At 51.7% G+C, this 21,055-nt stretch overlaps 1 protein-coding gene across 3 annotated transcripts in view; it reads right to left on the bottom strand.

Annotated features, from left to right (window-relative positions):
- Positions 1–734: 734 nt before the first annotated feature.
- Positions 735–21,055, bottom strand: part of Duox1 (dual oxidase 1) — a 36,962-nt gene continuing 16,641 nt past the window's right edge. For 2 of the 3 annotated variants that reach the window (XM_069989405.1, XM_069989406.1), the window contains exons 18-34: positions 20,438–20,623; positions 17,699–17,924; positions 17,054–17,147; positions 16,651–16,826; positions 14,447–14,516; positions 14,016–14,132; positions 13,335–13,513; positions 12,741–12,971; positions 11,718–11,817; positions 11,401–11,450; positions 9,906–10,033; positions 4,689–4,842; positions 4,059–4,318; positions 3,682–3,840; positions 2,287–2,442; positions 2,055–2,183; positions 735–1,525 (exon numbers count right to left, since the gene is read on the bottom strand). In XM_069989405.1, coding sequence (XP_069845506.1) covers positions 1,403–1,525; positions 2,055–2,183; positions 2,287–2,442; positions 3,682–3,840; positions 4,059–4,318; positions 4,689–4,842; positions 9,906–10,033; positions 11,401–11,450; positions 11,718–11,817; positions 12,741–12,971; positions 13,335–13,513; positions 14,016–14,132; positions 14,447–14,516; positions 16,651–16,826; positions 17,054–17,147; positions 17,699–17,924; positions 20,438–20,623 — 2,538 coding nt within the window. In that variant the 3' untranslated portion in view covers positions 735–1,402. The remainder of the gene's footprint in view (positions 1,526–2,054; positions 2,184–2,286; positions 2,443–3,681; positions 3,841–4,058; positions 4,319–4,688; positions 4,843–9,905; positions 10,034–11,400; positions 11,451–11,717; positions 11,818–12,740; positions 12,972–13,334; positions 13,514–14,015; positions 14,133–14,446; positions 14,517–16,650; positions 16,827–17,053; positions 17,148–17,698; positions 17,925–20,437; positions 20,624–21,055) is intronic. The other variant, XM_069989407.1, reaches the window with a different exon arrangement.

Consider the following 21,055-nt stretch of genomic DNA (forward strand, 5'->3'; position numbering starts at 1 on the left):
CGCTGACATGCCTGTGGGCTCAGCCCCCAGGAATGCCTACTGGGCCTCCGCTGCACAGGCACAAGGCTCTGCCCCCCCTCTCCTGTTCCCTCAGGGAGAGGGGAGGGGGACCGGCCCTGACCCGGCCATCTGAGGACCCTCTGCCACAATCCAAACATGTGCCAGGACTCCGGGAGTTTCTCATTCTGTGGCAGCGGATGAGACAACCGTAGAAATGGCTCTGAACGTGTTTCAGAAATTCCCTCTTGGCGGGTCGCCTGTCTTTTGAGTGATTGGTGAGAGAATCCAGCCACTTTTGGCTTAGGAGACAATAGGCTTAAAAGAGGTTAAGTGCGAGGCACATAACTTTGCTGTCATGTCATTGCGGGGAGATGACCCAGTGGTCAGCTCGCCTCTTGCCCAGAGAAGAGTTGGGAGTAGTTGAGGTCCTAGAAGAAGCCAGGTCAGCTGTGGCTCCCTGCGGGCTCCGGCGGCAGGTCCTCTACCATCCCTTCATCCCTGCCTAGCCTGACCTCCCCCTCCCCCATTCCTGTCCCTCTTCCCTTCCTGATCAGCTATCAGAGTCTCCCCTGGGAGAGGAAGGGCCTCCAGCTGGGGCATTTGGCCTTAGGCAAATTCCTTGATTCAGTGAATACTGCGAAACTTAGATGTCTGGCAAGCCGGCTGGGTGAGTAGTTTCCTGAGGAAGCTGAGGTCTCACCCTGTCCTGCAGCAGGAAAAAAAGAAACCCCAGAGGTAGACAACTGATTTATTTGCAAAAGAGACTATAAGAGCAAGGAGAAAAGGGCTGAGGGACACTGTAGCAGGTGTTGGGCCAGCTATGTCTGTTTAAAAACTTGGGAGAGAATATCAGGTGGGTAAGTTTAGATGAGTGCCGAGGACATTTCTGTACGTTGCTTTCTGTCAGTCCAGACTACACATTCTGCAAAGCCTTTGCCTGCCCATTTGAAAGTGAGGAACTCAGAAGAGAGGAGGAGCTTGGGGTGGGGAGGGTTCTAAGATGCCAGCATCTGTGCCTCCACTTCATCTTAGGCCTGTGGTTCACACACACACACACACACACACACACGCACGCATGCACACTCAAATGTCAGCTTGTCTACTGACTTTTGTTGTGGGGGTTTCTTTTTCCACTTAACCTGGAGAAGAAGTCTCACTTTATCCCAAATCAGTAGTTCTCCTACTTCCCAACCTGTAGTTCTCAAACATTTCCTCCCCACTTTGCTAGGCTGAAACATATTCTGGGCCTAAGATACCTGAGCCCACACATCATATCTGCACATGGCTGCCCAGACTAAGCTGGAGAAAGGACGGAGGCAGCCAGAAACAGGAAGTAGAAGTCAGGTGGCAGCCAAAACCTCTGCTCTGCTGGGTAGCGAATGGAGTCAACTGGGCATTGGGCCTAGAAGTTTTCATAATGGTGGGAGAAATGAGTCCGGTCCTGTCTGTTGATGAGCTGACAGGCCTTCTCCACATCCTTGGTCATCCCAGGAGGACCACAGCTAAAGACCCCAATCTTCCGGACCTGTATCAAAAGAACACGCGAAAACTGCTATGTTGTCCATTCACAGAGTCAGCTCAGTGTTCAGAGAGAATGCTAGGGTCAGGTGCAAGAGTCAGGCTAGCTTCCCTTACATGTTCAAGACCAGCAAGAGCCAGCGTTCCTGAGGAAGGTCCGCTTCGTGCCCTGCAGGATGAGGGCTGGCTCAGTGTTTCTAATATGAGCCAGCCTCGTGTTCATGGTGAAAACCAGCTCAGGAGCTAGGGTCAGGGCTGACTTGGTATGAGCGGTGGAAGCAGGTCTGCCTTTATGGTGAGAGCTAGTTTCACTTACCGAGCTTTTCTCTTGGGACAAGTCATGGCTTCAGAGTTAGTAAATCTCTTGCCTGTGGCTTCTCCTTGTCCCTCTGGGTGACTCTCAGTACCTATCCTCTTTCCTCCTGTTCCCCAACCAGACTCCCAGGGGATGCATTCTTTCCCTGGTTGAGTTGTAGAAACTTAGCACGCAGATGTTTTGTGAAAGTGCAAAGCTAGTTGTGGGCCGATGGGCTGACCTGTGGGTGGACCTCCTGCAGGGAGTTGAAGAAGGGCTCAAAGGGCGGCCGGCCAAAGTGGGTGATGGAACGCAGCCCCGTGAACAGACTCCGGTTCAGCACCTTCTGGAAGTGTCGCTCACAGATGTACTGGGGGAGGGGACACGGGGGAAGATCACACAGATGCCACCAGGCCCAACCCCTCACCCAGACACGGGTTCTGCCTGCCCTAGCCTGGCCAGTTGTGACCCACCAGCATGGTGGTCCTGAGGTCGAATTTCTCAGCCAGCTGGGTGATATAGATGTGCACAGACACCAGGTCCTGGCAGTCATTCTCCTCCACCTCCCGGATGATGTCAGCCAGCCACTCAAACTGCCTCTGGGTCCTGGTCACCCAGATGAAGTAGATCTGAGGACACACATTGGCGCTCAGGAGCCATTCCACTCAGGCTCCCTTATGTTGTAGGAAGCCAGTTTCCACTGTGCACAGACAGCCTGTACTTTGGGGGCTACTGGGCCAGGCTTGGAGACTAGAGACAGGTTGCCCCAGGGCACAGAGAGTTGGAAGTGATAGGCTACCTGGGGCCAGACCAGTGAAGAGGGGAAGGATGGGTGGGTGGGTGGGAAGCAGCTTCCTTTACCACTCTCCACTGGACTCCATCAGGAGGCTGCCCGTCACCAGGCCGCCCAGAGGGAGCTCTTTGGGGCTGAGGGACACTTCATAGAGCAAGCGCACTAGAGTGCAGCTGCTTAGACCAGTGGGCCAGGAATGAGCCCGAAAGGAGAGCAGGTAGTAGGGATGACCCTTGGAGGGAGGTTCCGGCTTTCCAAGGAGAAATGAGAAATAGGACTGTGGGTTAAGAAGCAAAAAGGCAGAGCTGGCAAGGATAGAAAAGAGGAAGGGAGCTGTCACTTTCTGAGTGCTGACAGCATCTGGGCTGGGCATGCTGCATTCCAGCCCTCCTGACTCACCTGCCAGGCCCAGATTGACGAGCAGGGGCCTGCCCCTGGGACCAGGCTGGAGGGAAGGCACCCCATGTAGAAGGGGCTTGAAGATTCAGCAGTATTCCTGGGGATAGCCCAGCCCACTCGCCCTGCCTTGGCCACTTCCCTTCCTCTTAAGAGGTCATTTCTGCCCTACCCTAAGCAAGCCTTTCTCTCTCAGTCAGCAGTGCTTCTTGGGCTGGCCTTCTGTGGAAGAGGGATAGCCAGAAGTTGAATGAAGGCACCCCAAGAGACCAGGTGGGAGACTGTAGTCATCAATAAACCAATTATACCCTTCAGAATTTGGGGATATCCTGACACTTCCCCACCTACCTCTCCACTACCTTTTCCCAGCCAGACGCCAGTGGCTCATGCCTGTAATCCCAGCTGCCCAGGAGGCTGAGATCTGATTGTGGTTCAGAACCAGTCCCTGAGACTCTTATCTCCAATAAACCACTAGAAAACCAGAAGTGACTCTGTAACTCAAGCGGTAAGAGCGCTCGCCTTGAACTGAAGAGCTGAGGGCCAGCGCCCAGGCCCAGAGTTCAGACTCCACACCCGACCAATAAATAAATATAAATGTACCCACTACCTTTTGCCAGATGGAGACCAGGAACAGAGGCCAGAGAGGGACCATGGGCTGCTGGGACTGAGGGCCACTCACCTTCTTACAGAGCAATTGGCAGCTGACTGATGACTTGAAAACCAGGTCTTTGAGGATGGAGGCAAAGGGGGTGACCCCAATGCCCCCTCCCACCAGCACGGACACCTCAAACTTATGCCACTCCTGGTGGCCTTCCCCAAATGGTCCATCAAGATAAAGCTGTAGGGAGGGCAGTGAGTTAGAGTTCAGTTTGCTCACCACCAGGTACCAGCCTGGTAGGGAGCCATGCAGTGAGGAAGAATCCAACAGGGATGAGAGTGGCACCTCATATTTGCAATCTAGTCTCCGGGTTCAGGGAAGGGAGGGACACAGTGGGGAGCCTGGGGTGATTAAGGAGATGTGGGGGCATGTGGCACCTCTGGCCTGGGTCTGAGTACCTTTGGGTATCTGGTACAGCTGTCCCCCGTTGGCGGGGAGTAGATCTCCCGGAGCCGAGTGGTCCAGGGCCCTGCTGCCCGGATGTGCAGGCTGAGGGTGTCCTCGTGGGGCGCCGAGGTCAGCGTGAAGGGGTGGTACTCAGTGGTCCCCAGGGCCAGGCAAGCGATCTGCACCCACTGCCCTGACTTGTACTCAAAGCCCTGGGGCCTCTGGAAACGCAGGTGGGTCACTCCTAGGGGAGGGATGGTGGGCTGCTGCCCTGAACGAACCATGGCAACGGTGTGGTCCCCAGAGAGCGTCCCCCACCTCCAACCACCGCCTCAGCTCTGCCTCTAGAAGGTCGCAGGGGAGTCTTTCCACCTCCAGAAACTTGCCTTGAGGAGGAACTGGGGGTGATCAGGACAAGGGGAATGAGGCCTAAGCACCTGCACTCTCTGGTGAGAAGGGTTCAGTCTGCTGACAAAAGAGCGCTCTCCCCCTTTTCCCCCAGATTCCCTCCTGCAACTACGTCAGACCACTGCCATGCCAGTCTGCGGGAGACTCTTGGCCAGGCTCTGCCCCTGCCCTGTCAGCTGCTTCAGTGGCCACTAAACTGCTTCCCTGATCACCGCCTCCGGCCTGGTTGATACCTGAAGGCAGTAGCTCTGCCTTCACCACGCTGATCTCCACTTTCTTCCGGCTCAGGCTCACCAGCTTGTCCCCCACATAGATAAGTGCTGGGACCAGGAAGAAGATGTGGAACCGGGGCAGCTGGATCAGAGCAAAGCTGCCGTGGATGATGAGCTGGAGAGAGCCAAGAATACAGAATACAGCTTAGTCCCAAGGATCCCTGTATTCCTCCGCACTGGTCCATCGAATCCCCACCACACCATATACCACACTTCTCCCAGATGCTAAGACTTCACCACTCCCAATTCTGTCTTCCAAAGCATTCCATGGGAATACTATTTTCCATCTCCCTGTGACCACCTTAAAGCAGGCCACGTGACTCCCATGCAGTAGCTGAGACTCTTCAAGGCACCCAGTGCAACCAGGCCTTGAACACACTGGGTAATTTCTGTAACCACTTGAGCAATGTTGCTAGCCCTTTTTTTCATTGTGTGTGTGTCCTGGCCCTGGGGCTTGAACTTAGGGCCTGGGCACTGTCCTTGAGATTCTTTTTCTCAAGGCTAGTTTTCTACCACTTGCACCACTGTGCCACTTCTGGCTTTTTCTGAGTAGTTTATTAGAGATCAAATATCTCACAGACTTTCCTGCTCAGGGTGGTTTTGAACTTTGATCTTCAGATCTCAGCTTCCTGAGTAGCTAGGATTACAAACAAGAGCCACCATCATCTAGCTGTTCATATTTTTGTGTTTGCTTATTTTTGTTGGTAGTGGGGCCTGAACTCTGGGCCTGGGCGCTGTCCCTCAGCTCTTCAGCTCAAGGCTAGCACGCTACTACTTGAGCCACAGCACCACTTCTGGCTTTTTCTGCTTATGTGGTGCTGAGGAATTGAACCCAGGGCCTCATGCTTGCAACCCAAGCACTCTACCACTGAGCCACCTTCCCAGCCCCTGTTCATATGTTTTTGAGACAGGGTCTGATAACTTTGCCTGGGCTAGCCTTGAACTAGCCTCTCTCTCCCCAGTAGCAAAGATTACAAGTGTGCACCACCCAACTCTGATGTGACTTTTTGAAGCTGTGCTTTTATGTCATCTCCCGCTAAAAACTTTCATGAACTTTGTTTGACTACAAGGCTTTGGCGTACCCTGACCTCTTCCTGGCAGCTGGTTTTCCCTCCCTGTTCCTTAAAGTCAATACAGCAAGTCTTTTCTGCTGCAGGACTTTTGCGCTTGGGGTGGCCTGGGCTGTCCTTTCCCTGGTTCTTCCCATGGCTACCTTCATCTCCTTTTTCCAAGTTGCAGCAGAAACGCCACGTTCTCCAGCCTTCCCTCAGTTCCATCCCACCTTCCTTCTGCTCACTCCACAATCCCTGTCATCAGCCACAACCATTTTTTTTTTTGGCCCATTCACTTACATGTTTACTATTGCTCTCCACACTGGACTCAAAGGATGGGAACCTTCAGTTCAATACACTCTCCGTTCTTAGCATCATCTGCGTGGCTCTCAGTAACCACTGGGGAAAAGAATTTCCCCCTTTGGGAGACTAAGAATACCTAAGTACCTCCTTTCCTTGCAATAACTGATAGGGATTGTCCAGCTCTGGTTCTTTCCTTAATAATTTTGTCTAATGTGGGTACACACTACTTGCACCCACTCTTCCCACTCACTGACTGACTCCCAAGTCTGGCCAGTGTGGTTCCACATTTGTCTCCCCTTTGTACCTGCCCACCACAGTCCCACCAACCCCGAGAATGGCCAAGCCTTGAAGTCTCCTTCTAGATGTCCACTCCCTCTTGGCAACTTAGGACACTAGTGACAATCCTCCCACCCCCACAGCCTCCCACTGCGTGGGCAACAATGCTCTACTGGTTGTCCCTCTTTGACTCTTGGGCCCATCGGAACTTTCCAGTTCTACTACTGGCTTATTCCTTCTGCCACCCCCAATCATAGGTGTTTCCTGAGCCCGGTTTCCTCATCATCTGCTCTTTTTCTTTCTGGGCTTCATCCACAAATAATGACAGCCCCTCAGCTGCAGGTCAGGTCCCCTGTGTCACCAGCATGTCCACGCGTCACCAGCACAGCCAGGCCTGCTTTGGTCTCCTGAGCACCCCACTGCCATGCCCACTTCTACCTCTGCCTTATTGCCTGGATTCCAGTGTTCTTCAAGGTGTGTGTGTGTGTGTGTGTGTGTGTGTGTGTGTGTGTGTGTGTGTGTGTGTGTGTGTGTGTGTGTGTGTGTGTGTGTGTGTGTGTGTGTGTGTGTGTGTGTGTGTGTGTGTGTGTGCGTGTGCGTGTGTTGTATGCCAGTCCTAGGGCTTGAACTCAGGGCCTGGGTGCTGTCCCTGAGCATTTTTTTTTTCTCTCTCAAAGCTAGTACTCTACCACTTGAGCCACAGCACCGCTTCTGGCTTTTTTATTATTATTATTATTGGAGATAAGAGTCTCCTGGACTTTCCAGCTTGGACTGGCTTCAAAATGCGATCCTCAGATATCAGCCCCCTGAGTAGCTAGGATTTCAAGCATTGAGCTACCAGCCCCCAGCTGCTCTTCAGTTTCAACTCCTCATTTCCTGTCACTGTTTAACTTATCTCTCCTAAAACTTTGGCCCAAGTCCTATCTTTTCCCTAAAGTCTCCCCTAATCAGTTCAGTGCTGGTAAAACCCTCTTCCTATAACTTACTATAGGAATTTCTGCTCAGCAGTGCATGCAATATTGTGTGTGCATGTGACTCTCTGTGCAGTGAATCTGAGGTTCTTCAGGGTCAGATTTAGAGTTTCCTCCACTGCTAGAACTCACACAGAGCTAATGCATAAGAGACCTCCGCCGATGACTGAACTTGGGTCTCACCTCCAGGAATGCTTTCCCTTCAGTGAGGGTTCCCAAAGTCCTTTTTTTTTTGGTCGGTTGTGAGGCCTGAACTCTGGGCCTGGGCGCTGTCCCTCAGCTCTTCAGCTCAAGGTGAGCGCTCTACCGCTTCAGCCACAGCGCCACTTCCGGTTTTCTGGTGGTTAATTGGAGATAAGAGTCTCACGGACTTCTCTGCCCGGGCTGGCTTTGAACCACGATCCTCAGATCTGTCTCCTGAGTAGCTAGGATTACAGACATGAGCCACTGCCCCCCCCCAAATTCTTGCTCTTTATCTCCTCAGGATGAACTTAGGCCTCTGGGAGCTCTTCTCTGACTTGGCTGTGCTTTCTCAGAGTTCCTTACATTTTGGAGTTCCCTCACCCTCACCCCCAAAGTTCTCCAAAGTTTTCAGCCAGTCTGACTACAATGGCAGGGTGACCTCCTAGGCCTCTGTGTATACACCGCATTTGGGGTTGGCTTTACTTTTTAAGCCACAAAGCTGCTGCAGACTCCTACTCTGAGATGCTGGCTCCCCCTCTTCAACCCTCCCCAGGGACCTATATGAGGGTCCTTTACCAAAGCCAAGTGGTCATGGGAGAGGGAAGGGTCTATCCTGGGCTAATGGCCAGGATAGCATTGCCCAGCAGAGGGAGCCGGAACATTTCTGAGCCCCTTAACTTTCCTGCTGGCGGCTCTCTGTATCCTAGTGACCGATAAAGCAGAAAGAAGTCTTGGGTCTGAGGGAGCCAGGCTAGCTCCTCTTCTGGGTCTCTCCACCAGTTCAAAGCAACTGCTGTATCACCAGGAACAAGTACATGACCTCCATCCCCAGCAGAAACCATAGCCCGGGATGCTGGCACTCCACCCATTACTGAGAAGAGGGGTGGGAGGAATAAATTAGCCATAGCGCTCCAAAGAGGGAGTGATTTCTTTGGAAATAACATCAGCAGTTGTAGGAAACACCCTAGGCTTAAGTCTGGGTCCCTTGAGAAGCATGAGGTGCTGAGACACAGGCAAGGTAGAACAGAGCCTCCTCCCCGCTACAAGTGAGGACTAAACTGCACCTGGAAGGGACAGTTCAAACAGCATGAGCGTCCTGTAATCCTAGCTACTTAGGGGGCTGAGATCTGAGGATCGTGGTTCAAAGCCAGCCAGGGCAGGCAAGTCTGTGAGACTCTTTATCTCCAACAAACCACTCAGAAAACCAGAAGTGATGCTGTGGCTCAGGTGGTAGAGTGCTTGCCTTGAGCTGAAGAGCTGAGGGACAGCGCCCAGGCCCAGAGTTCAAGCCCCACGACCGACAAAAAAAAAAAAAAAGACAGGAGCAAATGGTGGACTCTGTTTCAGAACAAAGAAGACCCCTGTGTGCAGTTCTGCCTGGGGATAAACAGGCTTGGCCCTAGGCCTCTAGATGCCTTGAATGCTGGCAACCAAGCCATGGACTGGTGGGAACCACAGGGGACCTTGGGACTTGATTTAGCTTCTCATTGAGGCCCCGGGTTGCCCTTTGGTGAGCTGCAGACAAGCAGTGACAGCAACAGAGATACATGCCAGAGTCAGCAGGGGAACTGACCAGGAAAATCAGCTGATAGCAAACTCACCAAAGATGAAGGGCAACAAGGGACTTAGGTGAAGAACTAAATGGAACAGATGGAATCTTAAAACCATCCTGGGCTATGAATGTGGCTCAGTGGTAGAGTGCTTGCCTAGCATGCATGAAGCCCTGGCTTCAATTCCTCAGTACCACATACACAGAAAAAAGCTGGAAGTGGCGCTGTGGCTCAAGTGGTAGAGTGCTAGCCTTGAGCTTTTAAAGAAGCTCAGGGACAGTGCCCAGGCCCTGAGTTCAAGCCCAAGGACTGGCAAAAAAACAAACAAACAAAAAAACCCATCCTATCAGCGATCCTGAAGATGATGAGAGCAAGCTCATGAACTTTACAGGTAGCATTTAGCAGGGTGGGAAGGCAAACACTCCTCACCCCCACCCCAACTTCCAAAGAGGACCAGGACAACACTTGCCAGGAACGCACTTAAATTTCTCTAAACAAAGTGACTACCTAGTCTACCTAGGAGCCAAAGCCCAGCTATTCAAAGGCAAGAAAGATTGCGTGGGCCAAAATGATATGGGGGAGTCCGGAGTCTGTGAGGAATGTAGACCAGCCTGCAAGGATTGCTAATGCAAAACCCACGCCAGGGAGGTGCTCTGCAAAGGTTGCCTATTGGGGTGAGCCTCCTGGGGAACCCCACAGTATAATTTCCACCTTTACAGAGGGACGTGGAGAAGTGGATGCTTGAAATAATGAAAGAGGATGGAGGACGGATATCCTATGCGTCATTCATGGGAATGCCTTGCCCATGCCCAGCTGGCCCTACGCATAGCCGAAAGCCCTCACCAGGACGTAGAGCAGGATGTAGAGGTGGTGGGTCAGCCAGAAGCCTCGGAAGCTGCGTCGGCGGAAGTGGTGGGAGGCGAAGACATACATGACCGCCAGAACCAGCAGCAGCACGACGCCTGTGAGTCCTGCACAGTGAACAGGAAAACGGGAGGGTTGGAGACAGAGGGGCAGTTCTGAGGTCCCTAGGGTCAAGGACCCACTCCACTTCCCTAAGTGGGAATGGTAAAACTCTTATGTCCTCCTCTGCCCACCCCCACTTTCTTGACTCTTAGGTCCACGGGAACAAGCACTGGGCTAAGCTGGCTCATCATAGAACCCTTAGTGCTGGAGACAAAGCCTGGCATGCTATAGGCCTTGTATAAAGGTGTGCTGCAGAAATGAATGAATGCAAGGAGAGTTTACTTGGCTCGTTGGGGGCATGTATTAGAAATTGCAGAGCCCAATGTTCATGGAGTGAAGGTTTGGCCCTTGTCCCCCTATCACTATACCTGGCTATTGGTGGCACACCACTTGAGCGCTATAGCATCATTAGGGCATGGATTGGGACGACATCATCTGAGCTTATCACCTGATCTCCCAGGACCAGCCTGGAGTGTGTAGAAAGAAAGCCTCTTCCACTACTAGAGAATCCCAGACCAGGCCAGAGCTATGTGGAAGTGATAATGCTGAAGCCCGGGTTGGGGTTGGGGAATGAAAGCCCAGAGAACAGTCCCTCAGGTGATCAAGGAGGAGAAAGGCAGTAATTAGGACGATTAGAGGCCCCCTCCTCCCTGCAGTGTGGAAAAGCAAAGGTTAAGAGGACGAATCAACCACAGCCTGTCAAATCCTGAACTAAGAGGAGAGCATAAATACAACCTTATCCACCAAATCCCCGCGTGCAGGAATTAGCAAGCACCCTCTGAAGTTCAAAGCAGAGCTTTTTAGGATTTAAATAAATAAATAACCCACACTGTTTCACAGAGAGAAGAGAGTATAGAAAAAAAAAAAGTGTTACCCTCCACCTCCCCCCAGGAGGGAACAGACTGGAAATATAAATAGACCCAAGAAGAGTTTGAAGAGATTCACAGCTAATCGCTCTAAAATGGATGATTACAGGGAGTTAGGAATAGGCCTCTAAATAGCCCTTGTCAAGACATCTTACTAGGTGGAGGGGTGGGGGAGGCTTCTGTATGGGTTTACAAAGAGCCTGACTCCTCCCTCACACAACTGGAGCATAGCATTTCTCCAAGCTACTGTTGTGCTTGGGATGTATGGGTGGAGGAGGGCTCCGCTGCTACTCCAATGGACACTACCCACATTGGGGCTGGTTCACTAGACCTAAGTCAGAGAGGATCTACATCTTCTGCTCCCCAGGAGGATCACCAGGCAGAGAGCAGAGCCTAGTTTCCCAGTGAGAGCCGAATTGAGTCTGGGCTGCTCTGGGACAGCGTGAACCCAGAGCCTTGGTGTTCTGAGTCAGGCTTGGAAAATCACCGAGGGAAAAGGCTCTCACCTGGTACGGTCTGGAAGAACCACCAGTAATACTTCTGGGGGAACTCAGACCTGTGTGTAACAGACAGCCATGAGAAACCCCCAAGAGGGGGACATCTGGGGGGGGACCACCCAAAGGAGACACCCTAGCCCCACCACCAGTCACCCCTGCTGACTTGAGTTTAGGAGTGAAGGCTGCTGGTGGTTTTTCCCAGAGTCTGGAGGATAACATGTTCCTCTGGCCAAAACGATTTGAAATTTTCCACATGCAAGAAATCCTCACCCCCACACACATACACCCTTTCCCACTTTTGTCTGTGAACACCTCTACATACTCACCCATCATCATGGAAGAGGCCAGGGAAGAGGCAGGAGAGGACGCTGAGTGGACTGATGGAGAACAGGTATACATTGACCACATGGCCCACGCTGTGTAAGACTAAGAAAGAAAGATGGAAGGGTTGGGCCCCAGGGATTCCTAAGGACCGCCCAAAGGTAGGTGCTCAAGGCCGAAAATGTCAACCAGAGTTAGGAGTCTGGTGGGATGCCAGTGGCTCCCACCTGTAATCCCAGCTACTCAGGAAGCTGAGATCTGAGGAGCGTGGTTCAAAGCCAGCACAGGCAGGAAAGTCCATGAGACTCGTTTCCAATGAATCAACAAAAAGCCAGAAGTAGAGGGGTGGCTCAAGTGGTGGAGCACCAGCCTTGAGCCAGAAAGGTGAATGGGCAGACCCTAAGTTCAAGCCCTAGTACCGACACAACAACAAACAGGATGGAGGGGTCTGAAGAAGGACCCTAAAAATCTGTATTTCTCTCTCTCGTTCTCCTGATCCTCCTGCACACCGTCCATGAATGCAACCACGCCAGTCTGAAGTTACCCCATTAGCAGCTCATTGCTTTGGTTTCTCACACTAAGTTACGCTTTCGTAAGAACTGGGAGGGAGATACGCGGTATGCACACTCCTCCTAGGTTGTTAGTAGATTGCCAGCTGGAAGCTGGAGAGGTGTGCTAGAAAGCTGGGGGAGAGGAACTCAGGGCAGGAGGGGTGGGGAAGCCTCTAAGACTTCTTTGCCAACTCCATTCTTAAAGAGAAATCTCTCAAAGCTGGGCACGGGTGGCTCACGCCTGTACACCTAGCTACTCAGGAGGCTGAGATCTGAGGATCGCAGCTCCAAGCCAGCTGGGGCAGGGACGTCTGTGAGACTTATCTCCAATAAACCACCAGAAAACCAGAAGTGGCGCTGTGGCTCACACGGTAGAGCGCTCGCCTTGAGCTGAAGAGAGCTCAGAGACAGCGCCCAGGCCCAGAGTTCAAGACCCACGTCTGACAAAAAAACAAAAAAAGAGCGGCAGGCCCTTGCCTGTGAGGACGATGGCAGTGGAGGCGATGAGGCGGTGGAAGTCCACGGCGGCATCGAAGGGGATGTAACGGTTGAGGAAGGTCTCCCGCAGGAAGGTGAGGAGGTTGCGGCACATGGTGAGCAGGATGTAGGAGAACATGAAGGAGATGCTGGCTGCCGTGCCCCGGGACACGATGATGCCCACGCGGGTGGTGTCGGTGATGCCCTTGTGGTGTGCTGCAAAGGCGTAGTCTGTGGGGGGGGTGACAAAGGGACAGAGGTCAGAGAACCCCACAAATGGGGCGTTGCCCGTGTTACAACACCTCCCTAGGAAAGCCTTAAGGCCCTGACCTCAAACCCCAATGCTGCCTTCCCCTCTGAAAGAGTCATCAAACCCTGGACACCTGCCATTCACAGCAGACCAACCTTCACACACACACACATACACACATATACAATGCCCACTCATTCACCGGCTGCCAAGTGCCCACCACAAGCCCTGCCCTTGGAGTTAGTCCCTTGTCCCAGGGCCCTGCCCCCAGGAGAATCTGATCCTCAGCTCTGTGCATTACTTCCGCCACCCCCCCCATTGCAGTAAGTGATGCCCCCCCTCACAGTAGGCCCTCTCCAGGAAGAGCCCCCCGGAGATGGCGTAGAACACCGCCACGCAGCCGATGTGGCGCCGGTAGTTCTCAATGAACCGCTTGAACTGCTGGACGGTCTGGTGGCGCCAGCTGCGTTGAAACTTCTCTCGGTGCGCCTCGGTGAACAGCAAGGGCTGGAAAGAAGTTACCCTGGGGGAGGGGAAGGGGGGGAGGAGGGAGGACACAAGAAGTCTGAGCTGTTTATCCCCCCCCCAGGGGGACATTTCCCCCCTCCCTGCTTCTCTGGGGTGAACTACTGAACAAACAGGGGCTTTCAGTCACTCACTTAGAAGCTGGGTTCAGACCCCCCCCCACCCTCCAGCTCCTTCCACTAAAGGTTATTCTGCACTCTGAATAATTCTGTACTCTGATTGTGGGTGCCCTTTGCACCCACAATCAGCCTCTAAGGAAAGCTCACAGGACACCTCCTCCAGGAAGGCTTTCCTGACTTTCCAAGCAAGCCTCTTGCTCTTAACCACTGCTTTAACATTCACCAGTGGGGCATCGTCATCATCAGTGTTGCTGGACTCTCAGGCAAGGGTGGCATTTTTTGGGCAGTAGCTATCTGTCTGCCTCCCTGGTGGTGAGCAGAGGGCCTGGCACCAGATGCTGAAGGGGTGGATGGGCTCAAAGCGGGTAAGAGCCGACGTACTTCTTGCCAAACCTCCGTCGGATCTCCTGGGGTGGGTCTGTGTCCCGGGGGCACTGCAGCCTCTGCGGTGTCATCTCAGTCCTGACGTTGTTGCGGGCGCTTACTCTGGGAGAGGGACTAGGAAGGAACACAAGAGCTAAGACCTTGGCCACTTCCTGCCCATAGCCTGCCTCCAAACTCACTTTCTCTGGAAAAGACCAGAGCTCTCCATGAGAAGATAGTGGGACTCCCAGAGAGATACAGACAGAGAGATCCTTGGGGTCTCTGCTAAGACCTTCTCCTATATTTGTACCCACCACAAGGTCACGTGACCCAGGCAGCGAGCACGGAAATCTAGTAGGTTTGTTGGAAGGTACTATATGGAATAATCTGGGTGCCCCCATCCCAGCCATTCTAGGGAGATAAATGGCAGTTTCCAGGGAGAGGCTCACCAGATCATCTCCTGGCTCATGTAGGAAGCTCGCCGGCAGAGGTTCTTGATCACTTCTGGTACCTCCACTCCTGCAATGAATGCAGAGCTCGGTTAGAAAGCATCTCAGGGCCCAGAGACTAGAGAGCCTGGCTCAAGGCATGGCACCCTATTTTCCCATGTTCATACCTAAACAGAGTCCCCCTTCAGTGGACACCGTGACTTTGCAGGCACCCCAACCTCAGCCCTTGTCTCTAATGGAGACATTGAACCCAGACATGTGTGGGTGAGGAAAAGGAAGGCATGAGGTAAAGTTGGCCAGACAGGCATCCATGAGGATGTGTGGCACTACTAGGACTGGTATCGGGTATTGGGGTAAAATTCAGAAACTATGTAACTTGCCTGTTAAAGCCCCTTTTGCTACAAAAACAAACAACTCTGTCAAAGGTCCTCCAACTTAAAACCTCCCAAGAGATAACACAGTCCAGGTGGTAGAGATAGGGGAGATCACTCAAAAATTCTTTCTACTTTGCTTTTTTTTTTTAATTTTCATAATAAAATACCAGGGAGGGGGGAACCCCACTTCATTGTTCCTGTCTTGGCTGACAGGGCAAGATGGAGCTACAAATCCAGGTTCTTGTAAAAGGCCCAGGAGGGTCTAGGACAGTTTCCCAGGCTGAACCAATCTCCATGTGAACCCTGGTCTACAGCCAAGGTCAAAAGTGAGTGAGCTGATGTAACTGGAATTTGAGTGTTTAAAACAAAGCATAATGGTCTATACGCTTAAATGGTTCAATAAACAGCAAATCTGGCAAAAAAAGATTAGAAAAATAAGGGCAAATCTAGGGGAGAAGTAAAGCGCTGTTTGTATTGTTCTTGTTGTTTTGTATTGTTCAAAAATCGATGAAAATAAAGGAAACAATAAAGCACATCAGTGATTAAAACAAGACAACAAACAAAGCTAGCCCTCTGCTTCATGCTCAGTCCCTATCATTATTGGATGTCCCTGGGCCTCAGTACCCGGGTTTATGGTCTGCCTCCAGGAAACTCTCAAGCCCCTACCTTAGGCTCAGGAGCCCACTACCTGGAAAAGATAGAAAGCTTCTTTACCAACTCCCTTCACTCCCCACCCCCACCCCCAGGGCCAGGAAATACTCTTGCCTAGAAATTGCACCCACATTTTCTCTTAAACTTGCTCCTGGTTCCCCATGGAATCTGCCCTGCCCCCCATTCTTCTCATAATCCTGGGAGGGACTGGGTTTGGTCTCAACATGTCCCAGTGAGAATCTGAAACTGAGAAGACATCGTGCCAGTTCTCAGAGAGAGGAGGCCACTCACCGACCCCTTCTGCCTGCTCCCTGCCATTCTGACTCTAGCTTCTATTAACTTGAGCCAGACTCAGGGCAGGAAGCTGTGGGAAGGATACTTGGCCAGGGGGGGGGAGAGAGAGAGAGAGAGAGAGAGAGAGAGAGAGAGAGAGAGAGAGAGAGAGAGAGAGAGTGTGTGTGTGTGTGTGTGTGTATCCTGATTCTACCCATCCCACCAGCAGGGCTGTTTAATGACTGTTATTGTCTTTGTTTTTTTTTTTTTTTTTGGGGGGGGGAAGTCCTGGGGCTTGAACTCAGGGCTTAGGCACTGTCCCTTCTTTTGCTCAAGGCTAGCACTCTACCATTTGAGCCACGGCGTTACTACCAGCTTTTTCTGTGTATGTGGTACTGAGGAATTGAACCCAGGGCTTCATGCATGCTAGGCAAGCACTCTACCACTAAGCTACATTCCCAGCCCCTGTCTAATGACTTCCATGAGCCTGAAGAACATGCATCTCAGATCCCTTTCCTCATACAAATAAAACTGTCGATTAGAAAATATATTTTCTAGCTGGGTACACAGTGGCTCATGTCTGTAATCCCAGCTACTCAGGAGGCAGAGATCTGAGGATCGTGGTTCAAAGCCAGCCCGGGCAGGAAAGTCCTTGAGACTCTTATCTCCGATAAACCACTAGAAAGCCAGAAGTGGTATTGTGGCTCAAGTGGTAGAGTGCTATCCTTGAGCTGAAGAGTGCAGGGACAGAGTTCAAGCCTCACGACCAACAAAAAAAAAAAAAGAGAGAGAGAGAGAGAGAAAGAAAATATTTTTTCCCAATATTCTTCTAACATATTTTCTAACAATGTATTGGGTCTAACAATGTATTTCTAACAATGTATCGGCCTGCCAGCTGGGCCTCACCTTTGACACAGAGCTGTGTGAAGCGGAGCTCGCTGTCATGGTCCCGAAGCATAAAGTGGAAGTCCTCCCAGGTCAGTTCCTCCTTGTCCTGGAAACCTGACTCTCGGAACATGGACTCCACCACCTCGGCCAGCTGGGCCTTGGGCAAGCAGTTGTTGGAGATCTCGATGAAGGATCTGGAGTTGAGGAAGAAGAATCCTCGTACCCAGACACAATGGCCACCAGGCCTCAATTGGCCACATCCCAAGCCTCTTACTAAGTTCTAACAGGAGTGTGGCTATGAAGGTAAAGAGGAGGCCTCCACTTGTCCTTTACACGTCTGCTTTCCCTCCCTGAGCAGGTCTTTTCCTTTCCCAAGAAGTCTCTGCCCTTGCTTAATCTCCGGGCCATCGAGAGGACTGACCTCAACATTCTGATGAACTCTTCCTTGGAAATGAGGCCATTCCCATCGAAGTCATACATGCGGAACATCAGGCGAGACTTCTCCTCAGGGGAGCCTGGGAGAAGAAGGACTCTGTGAGAAGAACGTGGGCCCACTATCTGGAAACCCTCAGGCTGACCCGAGGCACCAGGGTCAAGACTCACTGCCAGACCCAGCAAGGGGTCATTCTGCTTCTTTCATTTTTTAAATTTTAATTATTTTTTGTCTCCATCCTGGGGCTTGAACTCAGGGCCTGGGTGTTATCCTTTGAGCTTTATTTTTGCTCAAGGCTAGCCCCCTACCATGTGAAACACAGAACCACAGCTCCACTTCTGGCTTTTTCACTAGCTGATTGGAGATAAGAGTCTCAAGGACTTTCCTGCCCGGGCTGGCTTTGAACCATGATCCTCAGATCTCAGCCTCCTGAGTAGCTAGGATTACAGGCGTGAGCCATCAGCGCCTGATTCATTCTGCTTCTTTTAACTCCCACCTGAGCAGTTGTAGTCTGCCACGTCTGGAGATGTAGCCCCATTGTTTCCTATCTCTAACAGCGCAGTCACACCCCAAACTCTGTCCCCATTCCTTGTCCACGCTCTACCCTCTACATAACTTGTTCTCCTTCCATACCTTTCATGAAGACCACCAGGATGTCCAGGAACTCGCGGAAGGACAGGTAACCATTGCCATCTCTGTCAGCCAAAGAGAACATGGACTCCACAAACATGTCCTGAGGCTTGAGACCCAGGGACTCAGCAAACTCAGCCCTGCTCAGCTCACAGGTCAGGGCTTCTCGAACCTTCTGGGATGAGTCCAGTGGCAGGGTCCCTGCATCCGCCTGGTTGATGTCCAACACCTGTACTTGGGCAGCCACAGAAGGAGGGAGAAAGAGACAAAGCTGCCTTGAAGGCCATGGAGGAACCACCTTCTGAGGGGTCTGCCCATCACTTCTAGATAAGCAGCCCATTGGGCAGTCTCCGGGACTATATTTGTACTATCAAGTCTTGGCCTCTCTGTCTTAGCTGATTGGACCAAACTTGATATAAAGTTGATCTGATCTGGGGAATCTAGAATTGGAAGTAAAAGTCCTAGATATGTGTTGTCCTGAGCCCCCAAAAATTCCACACGACAGAGACCATGTTTCTCCTTCAGGTGCTCAGAGATCCGGAAAAAGCAAAAGCAGGGAGCAGAGACAGCCTAATGGAGGAGCAGTCTTGCTTGGTGAGAGTTTTCTCACTGGAATCCCTGAGATAGTTTGGATCCTCGGTGTCACCTGACCCTTGCATATAAAAGAAGTTGAACTCAGAGAAGGGTTTGAGAAAAGACAATTCTTACGAGCCTTTTCTGGCTCACCAGGGGGCCGCCCTCGTCAGAGAACAGACAGGCCACAGGCCAAGGTACCTGTCTTTCCTGCCTATCAACTTGGCTAGTTAGTGTAAGCCTGGTTGTGGTTCACGGGGCCAAGTGTACAGCTTTGAACAGGTGCTTTAATGGAAAGAGCCTGGGGCTGGAAGCTAGAGACCTGGGTTCATGGCTCAACTCTGCTACCTGCTTGCTGCATGACCCCAGGCAATTCTCTTCCGTCATCTGGGTTTCATTTCCTCTCCTGCCCTGCTCAGCTCACAGGGTTATTGTGACAATCAACAGGAATTGCTGTGTGGGCAAAGTTTCGAAAGAGGAGAGCACCCAGACAGCTATCTGGGATGGACAGCCACTCCCAGGAGACAGCAGCCCCCCGACTGCCCAGCATAGGGGCTCCCCATGGCCCTGATGCATTGTGAGGGGCAGGGAGGTTTCCAGGCTCTGCCTGGGCCCTAGCTAGGAATTTTCCCAGTGAAGAACCCCTCAGTTCTCAGGCATTTTTGATATTCAAGCCGTAGAAGGGTTAAATGCACAAATATACACATTGGATAATAGTATGACAGTGTCCCACAGAACTCTCTCCCTAGCCAATCTTCCTTCTTCTCCACCTCCTCTTCTCCTCTTCCTCCTCCTCCTCTTCTTCTTCTTTTTGTGCCTGATACTGGAGTCTCGCTTGCTTATTAGATTTTGTTGTTGTTGTTATTTTGGGCTCAAGGATAGTACTCTGTCAGCCACACCTCCAGTTGCAGATTTTGCAACTAATCGGAGATAGGAGTCTTTCAGATTTGCCTGCCCAGACTAACTGTGTACCGCCACCCTCAGAGCTCAGCCTCTTGAGTAGCTAGGAATATGTAGGCATGAGCTAGCATCTTCCCATTAGTTGTCCAAACCTGCTACATTACCCCCACGGGAGGGAGGAACTGTGGTTCTCAGAACTGCTTGGCTTGTCCTGCCCCATTCCTGGACTCCCTCTCACATCCTGAGACAGGATTCAGATGGGGGCAGGGACATCTCCTTGCAGTAAATGTAACAAGGAGCATCATCTACTCTTCCCTCGGGCCTGCAGATGCCCAATGGGTAACTAAAAGGAGGATAAAGTGGGTGCCAGTGGCTCATGTCTGTAATGCTAGTGATTCAGGAGGCTAAGATGCAGAGGATCACAGTTTTGTTTTGTTTTGGTCAGTCATGGGGCCTGAACTCTGAGTCTGGGCGTTGTTCCTTAGCTCTTCAGCTCAAGGTGAGCGCTCTACCATTTGAACCACAGCACCATTTTGGCTTTTTTTCTTTTTTGCTTATGTGTTGCTGAGGAATCAAACCCAGTGCCTCATGCATGCAAATGAAGCACTCTATCATTGAGCCACCTTCCCAACCCCGAGGATCATGGTTGGAATATAATCTTAGGCAGGAAAGTCCAAGAAATTCCATCTCCAAACTAAGCAGTGAAAAAGCAAAGCTGAAGGCATGGCTCAAGTGGTGGAGCACTAGTGGAGTGAGTAAGCAAAGCTGAGTGTATGCAAGGTGCTGACTTAAAAAAGCCGTACTGCAGCTGGGCACTGGTGGCTCACGCCTGTAATCCTAGCTATTCAGGAGGCTGAGATCTGAGGATGGAGGTTCAAAGCCAGCCCAGGCAGGAAAGGCCATGAGACTCTTATCTCCAATAAACCACCAGAAAACTGGAAGTGGTGCTGTGGCTCAACTGGTAGAGCACTCACCTTGAGCAGCGTAGCTGAGGGACAGTGCTCAGGCACAGAGTTCAAGCCCCAGGACCAACAACAACAACAACAACAAGCACCAGAGAGTATCCAGTTATTATCCTAAATCTTCAGTCATTTTGGATCCCAGGAACATCAAAGCCTGCATTCAGGAGTTGGTGTTCAGCTGAGAACTCAGCACTTCTGACTTCTTCAGAATTCACCCCATGGTCTCATGTGGGGAAGGATGCCACTGGCGGGAAGGATGCCAGCCCACGTACACTCACACGGACAGATCTGATCCCGCGTTACGCACCTGGGAGAAAAGGTGCCTGAAAAAGGTCTCCAGGAGGTGACTCCGCTGCTCGCGAGTCACCGCCACCCGCATCAGCTCTTGCTCCCGCAGCTCCCACTCCTGGAAGCTCAGCCCACTTTCCTTCAGAGTCCCCCGAAGGTTTTCCACCAGGGCCTGACGCTCTTCCTCCAGGTTAAACAGCAGCACCTTCAGAGGCAGCAGACATAAGAACAATCCTTTGCCAAGGCCTCTTAAAGGCAGGTACTTTATATAGATTATACCAGAGGGACCACTGTTACAGCCTTGTAGGGCCTGGGTGCTGTTCCTGAGCTTTTTGGCTCAAGGCTAGTGCTTTACCACTTGAGCCATGGTTCCACTTCTGGGGTTTGTGGGTGGGGTAGTTAATTGGGGACAAGAGTTTCACAAATTTTCCTGTCCCTGCTGGCTTTGAACTGTGACCTTCATATCTTAGTCTCCTGAGTAGCTAGGATTACAGGCATGAGCCGTCAGCACATGGCTTCAAAGGGACTTTTACAAAGCTATTCTTCCCCCCAATTCCATACTGTAAAAGGGGAGGTCAAAAAATGAGCTAGGCTGTCAGTCCGTGATCAGCCTCTAATTTAGCTCCCATCCCGAATT

This window comes from Dipodomys merriami, unplaced genomic scaffold, assembly GCF_024711535.1.
Source record: "Dipodomys merriami isolate MVZ:Mamm:240054 unplaced genomic scaffold, mDipMer1.0.p SCAF_379, whole genome shotgun sequence".
Classification (NCBI taxonomy): domain Eukaryota; kingdom Metazoa; phylum Chordata; class Mammalia; order Rodentia; family Heteromyidae; genus Dipodomys; species Dipodomys merriami.